A 9,273-nucleotide genomic window follows, 5' to 3' on the forward strand; every position below is an offset into this window, starting at 1 on the left:
AATCCAGGTGTGCAAAGCTCTTAGAGACGTACCCAGAAAGACTCACAGCTGAAATCGCTGCCAAAGGTGATTCCAACATTTATTGACTTAGGGGTGTGAATATGTATGTAAATGAGATAGTTATGTATTTCATTTTCAATACATTTGCAAAACAATTCTAAAAACAATGTTTTCACTTTGTCATTATGGGGTATTGTGTGTTGAGGGGTGAGACAATTATAATTTTTTTACCATTTTGAATTCAGGCTGTACCACACTAAAATGTGGAATAAGTCAAGGGGTATGAATACTTTCTGAAGGAACTGTATATATATATATATATATATATGTATATATATATATATATATATAATCCATTTTGAATTCAGGCTGTACCACACTAAAATGTGGAATAAGTCCAGGGGTATGAATACTTTCTGAAGGCTCTGTATCTAGTTTATTTATTATGCTCTTGACATTCACTCAAAGTATTTATTATCTTTCGTTTAGACGTTACCTCACTGTTTTTTTTTTGGGGGGGGTGACATAATTTTAACATTATGCACTATGCAAAGCAATGCGAAATCAATATACAGTGCCTTGCAAAAGTATTCATCCCCCTTGGCGTTTTTCCAATTTTGTTGCATTACAACCTGTAATTTAAATTGATTGTTATTTGGATTTCATATAATGGACATACACAAAATAGTCTAAATTGGTGAAATTAAATGAAAAAAATAACTTTCTTCACCCCCTTTGCTATGAAGCCCCTAAATAAGATCTGGTGCAACCAATTACATTCTGAAGTCACATAATTAGTGAAATAAAGTCCACCTGTGTGCAATCTAAGTGTGACATGATCTGTCACATGATCTGAGTATATATACACCTGTTCTGAAAGGCCCCAGAGTCTGCAACACCACTAAGAAAGGGGCACCGTGAAGACCAAGGAGCTCTCCAAACAGGTCAGGGACAAAGTTGTGGAGAAGTACAGATCAGGGTTGGGTTATAAAAAAATATCTGAAACTTTTAACATCCCACGGAGCACCAATAAATCCATTATTAAAAAATTGAAAGAATATGGCACCACAACAAACCTGCCAAGAGAGGGCCGCCCACCAAAACTCACGGACCAGGCAAGGAGTGCATTAATCAGAGAGGCAACAAAGAGACCAAAGATAACCCTGAAGGAGCTGCAAAGCTCCACAGCGGAGATTGGAGTATCTGTCCATAGGACCACTTTAAGTCGAACACTCCACAGAGCTGGGCTTTACAGAAGAGTGGCCATAAATAAGCAAACACGTTTGGTGTTCGCAAAAAGCCATGTGGGAGACTCCCCAAACATATGGAAGATGGTACTCTGGTCAGATTAGACTAAAATTGAGATTTTTGGCCATCAAGGAAAACGCTATGTCTGGCGCAAACCCAACAACTCTCATCACCCCGAAAACACCATCCCCACAATGAAGCATGGTGGTGGCAGCATCATGCTGTGGGGATGTTTTTCCATCGGCAGGGACTGGAAAATGGGTCAGAATTGAAGGAATGATGGATGTTGCTAAATACAGGGAAATTCTTGAGGGAAACCTGTTTCAGTCTTCCAGAGATTTGAGACTGGGACGGAGGTTCACCTTCCAGCAGGACAATGACCCTAAGCATACTGCTAAAGCAACACTTGAGTGGTTTAAGGGGAAACATTTAAATGTCTTGGAATGGCCTAGTCAAAGCCCAGACCTCAATCCAATTGAGAACCTGTGGTATGACTTAAAGATTGCTGTACACCAGCGGAACGCATCCAACTTGAAGGAGCTGGAGCAGTTTTGCCTTGAAGAATGGGCAAAAATCCCAGTGGCTAGATGTGCCAAGCTTATAGAGACATACCCCAAGAGACTTGCAGCTGTAATTGCTGCAGAAGGTGGCTCTACAAAGAATAGTTATGCATGCTCAAATTTTCTGTTTTTTTGTCTTATTTTTTGTATGTTTCACAATAAAAAATATTTAGCATCTTCAAAGTGGTAGGCATGTTGTGTAAATCAAATGATACAAACCCCCCAAACAATCCCTTTTAATTCCAGGTTGTAAGGCAACAAAATAGGAAAAATGCCAAGGGGGGTGAATACTTTCGCAAGCCACTGTATTTTGCAGCTTTGCATAGTGCATAATGTTACAAGTATGTAAAAAAAAGATATATAACTCTACATGGGGGAAAATCTAAACTAAAGAAAATTACTACTTTATAGATAAAGAATATTATAAGGTGGAGCATATTGAGAAATGGTTGGAGCTTAAGTAAATGAATGTCAAGAACATAATAACAGCCTACTGGTAAAAATATATAAAATGTTGATTGTATGATTCTTGTTTATTTTACTGGTGCTATTGTTCAAGGGTGCAATTTTGAAATTTAACTTTAAGAAAAGTCTTGCTGTATTTTTGATGTATTGCACAAACGAATTGCACTGTACAGGAAAGACTATCGATTTTGTGTCCATAAAACCAGGGTCGAGTCTACTCAGTAGAGTACCGTAGAACACAGAACAGGCGAGTTTGTTCATGTTTAGAGAGTTATTTGTCATACACCATGAATAAATTCAGGTTCATTCGTTTTTTTTTTTTACCATTACGTGGGGGACATTTATTTTGAAAATGTCGAAATTCCGTGACCCGGAAGACATTTTTAGTGTTGCTGAGGAGACGCTAATAGTTGTTGCCACGTCGGATCAGAAAACCATTCTTGATGGTATATCGTAAAACCGAGAGACGTTTGTAACAGGGTTACACGCCTTGGAGTGCAATTTCTCTGTTTAGAGTCAAACTCATTACAATACTCATCAATCATGGTAAGTAGCGGAACATTTCTGGTTCATTCTAACATCAGTTAATGGTAGCTACCTGACGTTAGCCAGTCACCGGCTAGGTAACTAACGCTAGCTTGCCAAGTTGCAAACGTGTACATGTGTCTTTTTCAACGACAAACCATTTTTGTTTACTGTTATTTAAGTAGCTAGACCACTAAACATACAGTTATGTCTGTTCCAATCTTTCGTAAACGATATTGTATGCAGTGTCTCTATCATTTAGTTAGTTAGCTAACGTTAGCACCTCCTGTAACACTATGAAGAGAAGGATGTGGTGTTCTAGCTAACGTCAGTTAGCTATCTGATCATCCCTTCTGTTTTTGTCTTGCATATAGGTTTCCGTCATCAACACTGTGGACACCTCCCATGAGGACATGATAGTGAGTCAAGTTCCTCATCAAAGAACTGTGAACGCTGACAACTAGCTATACTGAACCAAAATATAAACGCAACAGTGTAAAAGATTTTACTGAGTTACAGTTTATATAAGGAAATCAGTCAATTGAAATAAATTCATTAGGCCCTGCTCTATGGATTTCACATGACTGGGAATCAGTGGAGGCTGGTGGGATGAGCTATACAAGGACGGGCTCATTGTAATGGCCGCAATGGAAGAAATGGAACGGTATCAAACAAAATTGTCTACAGATCCAGGAATTGTGTACAGATCCTTGTGACATGGGGCCGTGCATTATCATGCTGAAACATGAGGTGATGGCGGCGGATGAATGGCACAACATTGGGCTTCAGGATCTTGTCACAGTATCTCTGTGCATTCAAATTGCCATCGATAAAATGCAATTGTGTTCATTGTCCATAGCATATGCCTGCCCATACCATAACCCCACCGCCACCATGGGGCACTCTGTTCACAACGTTGACATCAGCAAACCGCTCGCCCACAAGACGCCATACACGCTGTCTGCCATCTGCCCGGTAGAGTTGAAACTGGGATTCATCTGTGAAGAGCACACTTCTCCAGCGTGCCAGTGGCCATCAATGTGACCATTTTCCCATTGAAGTTGGTTACGATGCCAAACTGCAGCCAGGTCAAGACCCTGGTGAGGCAATGAGCACGAAAATGAGCTTCCCAGACTGTTTCTGACAGTTTGTGCAGAAAGTCTTCGGTTGTGCAAACCCACTGTTTCATCGGCTGTCCGGGTGGCCGGTCTCAGACAATCCCGCAGGTAAAGAAGCCGGATATGGAGGTCCTGAGCTGGCGTGGTTACACATGGTCTGAGGTTGTGAGGCCGGTTGGATGTACTGCCTAATTCTCTAAAACGATGTAGAGAAATTAACATTCAAATCTCTGGCAACAGCTCTGGTGGACATTACTGCAGTCAGCATGCCAATTGCACGCTCCCTCAAAACTTGAGACATCTGTGGCATTGTGTTGTGTGACAAAACGGCACATTTTAGAGTGGCCTTTTATTGTCCCCAGCACAAGGTGCACCTTTGTAATGATCATGCTGTTTAATCAGCTTCTTGATATGCCACACTTGTCAGGTGGATGGATTATCTTGGCAAAGGAGAAATGCTCACTAACAGGGATGTCAACAAATTTGTGCACAACATTTGAGAGAAATAAGCTTTTTGTGCATATGGACAATTTCTGGGATCTTTTATTTCATATCATGAAACATGGGACCAACACTTTACATGTTGCGTTTATATATTTTTTCAGTGTAGCTAACTAAGATAGTTGACTGAGTGTCGTTGATTTGATTTTGAATGGGTTGTGTATTAGCTTAATTCCATTTGCCTGTAAGTCTTAATTGAGGTTTCCTCGCTGTACTGTTATGTGCCAAACTATCTTCTGAATTGATTGTATCTAGCTATGCCTAGTCTACTACTAAGTCTACCATGACTGATTCGACATGACTGCAACCTTTGATCTGTGTTGATGTGGTCTGTTGTGTCTAAAGCATGATGCCCAGATGGATTACTACGGTACCAGACTGGCAACCTGCTCTTCTGACAGGTCTGTCAAGATCTTCGATGTCAAAAATGGAGGACAGATCCTTGTGGCAGATTTGAGAGGGTAAGTGTGACTAAATGGTTTGAGATCTATTGTGGTTGTTCTTCGATCACTTATCTTTTAGAAGTTATTTAACCTAGCTGTATATTTTTCACCAGTGTGCGATTGGAGGGAAGATTTCTACCAAGTATCAGCTTGGTAGAAAACGTGTGATTGTGACGTTGGAACTTTTTTCACATTTTCAAACTCACATGGAGGGAACTAATAATGTTGCTGTTTGATCATTTTCTCTCTCTCAGTCACGAGGGTCCTGTGTGGCAGGTGGCCTGGGCTCACCCCATGTACGGCAACATCCTGGCCTCATGCTCCTACGACAGGAAGGTGATCATCTGGAAGGAGGAGAACGGTACCTGGGACAAGATGTACGAGTACACTGGACACGACTCCTCAGGTAAGAGCATCTCCTATAACCACTTAACCCCTAATTGCTCCAGGGGCACGGAACCTTGGCTTACCCCTGACCCCTGTGCTTCCAACCCCTTTGGGGTGTGTATATCTCAGGGGGTTGGGTTAAAAGGCAAGCAAAATAAGCATTTCTGTGGACTGTAAAGAAAATGGACAATAATGTATTCTTCTGGGATGAACTGGGAATTGTATCAGTTGAGCTCACGAGTTCACAACATGTTAAAGATCTGTGAGTTTTTATTGTATGTTATTAGTTGTTGTAAACCGGGTGGTTCGAGCCCATAATGCTGATTGGCTGAAAGCCGTGGTATATCAGACCGTATACCACGGGTATGACAAAAAAGTACTTTTTACTGCTCTAATTACGTTGGTAACTAGTTTATAATAGCGGTAAGGCACCTCTGGGGTTTGTGGTAAATGGCCAATATACCACAGCTAAGAGCTGTATCCAGGCACTCCGTGTTCCGTCGTGCATAAGAACAGCCCTTAGCCGTGGTATATTGGTCACATACCACACCCCCTCTGGCCTTACTGCTTAATTATCCCATTGTGTGTCTCCAGTGAATTCAGTATGCTGGGGTCCCTATGACTTTGGTCTGATCCTGGCCTGTGGCAGCTCAGACGGAGCCATCTCATTGGTCACCTGCTCTGGGGATCAACGGTGGGAGATTAAGAAGATCAGCAATGCACACACAGTGAGAACCTTACGGTTTAAATGGATGTACCGTTCACCGTTCTGATGTCACCCCACAGCTTTCTTTTCTCATGACAGTATGCTGTGTTCGTATGAATAAACCTGAATGGTCAAATGCTAATCCTTTCAAACTAAAGTAGTTGCATACGGTCAGTATTTTGACATTACCTGTCAGAAACGTTGTAGTCGTATGAACGGGCTTTTTAAACTGTGTGTTGTAACCCCTCCTCTGTCCTGTTAGATCGGCTGTAACGCAGTGAGCTGGGCTCCAGCAGTGGTGCCGGGTAGTCTGATAGACCAACCGTCGGGTCAGAAACCCAACTGCATCAAGAGGTTTGTCTCAGGAGGCTGCGACAACCTGGTCAAGCTCTGGAAGTAAGTCACGGGGTCTTCTCTGTTAATGAAATGCTTATGTTTTTATTCACAACAACAACACCGCTATATTTCTATGAAATCACTTCAAATATTTACTTACTTGCTGTAACATCTCTTCTCGTACAATAGCAACGCGATGATATAGCCATAATTGCGTGAGCCACTTCATGGAAAGTTTTACCAAATAGGTTCCTATGGTAAGTGGGGAATTTGAATAAAATGGCTGCCAGACAGGTTTGTATGTCTTCTTTCTTAGAGAGGAGGATGGCCAATGGAAGGAGGACCAGAAGCTGGAAGCTCATAGTGATTGGGTCAGAGATGTAGGCTGGGCTCCATCCATAGGACTACCCACCAGCACCATCGCCAGCTGCTCCCAGGTATACCTCGACTACTATCAGAGAAAAACAACCACTCATATGGCTTGTACAGTGTTACTTATGTTTGTGATTCAGGCTCGTCTCATACGACCCAACAAACTGCTGAAGGTCGATTCCAGTTCAGTTCATTCCGGAGATGATTTGAAATTCCAACAATTGAGAAAGTGGCAGTTTTATTTAGAATAGGGATGTTTTAGTCCTCATTCAAAATAAATGTCACTTCCTGAATTGAAATGGAATTGAACACACGACTGCGGTCTGTCATCTTTCTAAGGTCTGTTGGGACCCTTGTGAACTGCAGTTTAAAATTAATTTGATTTGTTGTGGTCTGGTCTGCTATGACCTTTATCTCATAACAAAAACTCTCTCTTGCTGTCTGTGTGCAGGACGGCAGGGTATTCATCTGGACGTGTGACGACCCTACAGGCAACACGTGGACGGCTAAACTCCTCCACAAGTTCAACGACGTGGTGTGGCATGTCAGCTGGTCCATCACTGGAAACATCCTGGCTGTGTCTGGGGGGGACAACAAGGTCAGTACACACCAAGACACCCAAGGTCAGGGGTGAAGTGTTTACTCTTTCACTAGTGGGCTGAATAAACCTTTTTTCAAGTTTCTGTCACCAAATGTTGAAAGGGAAAATATGAAAGCAACTCTTTGTTCCCAACAGTGATTTATTGGTGAAATGCCAGAAATGGGTGACATTTTGATCCCCAGCTATACAGTGGGGGGAAAAAGTATTTAGTCAGCCACCAATTGTGCAAGTTCTCCCACTTAAAAAGATGAGAGAGGCCTGTACTTTTCATCATAGGTACACGTCAACTATGACAGACAAAATTAGGGAAAAAAATCCAGAAAATCACATTGTAGGATTTTTTATGAATTTATTTGCAAATTATGGTAGAAAATAAGTATTTGGTCACCTACAAACAAGCAAGATTTCTGGCTCTCACAGACCTGTAACTTCTTCTTTAAGAGGCTCCTCTGTCCTCCACTCGTAACCTGTATTAATGGCACCTGTTTGAACTTGTTATCAGGATAAAAGACACCTGTCCACAACCTCAAACAGTCACACTCCAAACTCCACTATGGCCAAGACCAAAGAGCTGTCAAAGGACACCAGAAACAAAATTGTAGACCTGCACCAGGCTGGGAAGACTGAATCTGCAATAGGTAAGCAGCTTGGTTTGAAGAAATCAACTGTGGGAGCAATTATTAGGAAATGGAAGACATACAAAACCACTGATAATCTCCCTCGATCTGGGGCTCCACGCAAGATCTCACCCCGTGGGGTCAAAATGATCACAAGAACGGTGAGCAAAAATCCCAGAACCACACGGGGGACCTAGTGAATGACCTGCAGAAAGCTGGGACCAAAGTAACAAGCCTACCATCAGTAACACACTACGCCGCCAGGGACTCAAATCCTGCAGTGCCAGACGTGTCCCCCTGCTTAAGCCAGTACATGTCCAGGCCCGTCTGAAGTTTGCTAGAGTGCATTTGGATGATCCAGAAGAGGATTGGGAGAATGTCATATGGTCAGATGAAACCAAAATAGAACTTTTTGGTAAAAACTCAACTCGTCGTGTTTGGAGGACAAAGAATGCTGAGTTGCATCCAAAGAACACCATACCTACTGTGAAGTATGGGGGTGGAAACATCATGCTTTGGGGCTGTTTTTCTGCAAAGGGACCAGGACGACTGATCCGTGTAAAGGAAGAATGAATGGGGCCATGTATCGTGAGATTTTGACTGAAAACCTCCTTCCATCAGCAAGGGCATTGAAGATGAAACGTGGCTGGGTCTTTCAGCATGACAATGATCCCAAACACACGCCCGGGCAACAAAGGAGTGGCTTCGTAAGAAGCATTTCAAGGTCCTGGAGTGGCCTAGCCAGTCTCCAGATCTCAACCCCATAGAAAATCTTTGGAGGGAGTTGAAAGTCCGTGTTGCCAGCAACAGCCCCAAAACATCACTGCGCTCTAGAGGAGATCTGCATGGAGGAATGGGCCAAAATACCAGCAACAGTGTGTGAAAACCTTGTGAAGACTTACAGAACACGTTTGACCTGTGTCATTGCCAACAAAGGGTATATAACAAAGTATTGAGAAACTTTTGTTATTGACCAAATACTTATTTTCTACCATAATTTGCAAATAAATTCATTAAAAATCCTACAATGTGATTTTCTGGATTTTTTTTCCTCATTTTGTCTGTCATCGTTGACATGTACCTATGATGAAAATTACAGGCCTCTCTCATCTTTTTAAGTGGGAGAACTTGCACAATTGGTGGCTGACTAAATACTGTTTTCCCCCACTGTACGTGTAATTCACACCACTTAGCAGAAGCTTTTATCCAAAGCGACTTGGCGAGTGAGTGCAGTGCATCCCTTCAGTGCTGTCACAAATGTTTTTAATTCTGACAGTGTCTGTCGTTGCCCGTCTCCAGGTGACGTTGTGGAAGGAGTCTACGGACGGCCAGTGGGCCTGCATCAGCGACGTCAACAAAGGCCAGGGAGCCGTATCGTCCATCGCAGACGGAGC

The 9,273-nt window shown here is 42.5% G+C and overlaps 1 protein-coding gene across 1 annotated transcript in view; it reads left to right on the forward strand.

Annotated features, from left to right (window-relative positions):
• Positions 1-2,675: 2,675 nt before the first annotated feature.
• Positions 2,676-9,273, forward strand: part of LOC311138297 (protein SEC13 homolog) — a gene marked incomplete at its 3' end in the record, with an annotated part of 6,892 nt that continues 294 nt past the window's right edge. Inside the window, exons 1-9 of the mRNA XM_084172976.1 lie at positions 2,676-2,819; positions 3,173-3,217; positions 4,763-4,878; positions 5,115-5,266; positions 5,842-5,975; positions 6,216-6,349; positions 6,606-6,726; positions 7,113-7,259; positions 9,179-9,271. Of these exons, the coding sequence (XP_084029102.1) occupies positions 2,817-2,819; positions 3,173-3,217; positions 4,763-4,878; positions 5,115-5,266; positions 5,842-5,975; positions 6,216-6,349; positions 6,606-6,726; positions 7,113-7,259; positions 9,179-9,271 (945 nt within the window). The 5' untranslated portion in view covers positions 2,676-2,816. The remainder of the gene's footprint in view (positions 2,820-3,172; positions 3,218-4,762; positions 4,879-5,114; positions 5,267-5,841; positions 5,976-6,215; positions 6,350-6,605; positions 6,727-7,112; positions 7,260-9,178; positions 9,272-9,273) is intronic.

Source organism: Coregonus lavaretus (genome assembly GCF_964263955.1).
Source record: "Coregonus lavaretus genome assembly, chromosome: 12".
In the NCBI taxonomy this organism is placed as follows: Eukaryota; Metazoa; Chordata; class Actinopteri; order Salmoniformes; family Salmonidae; genus Coregonus; species Coregonus lavaretus.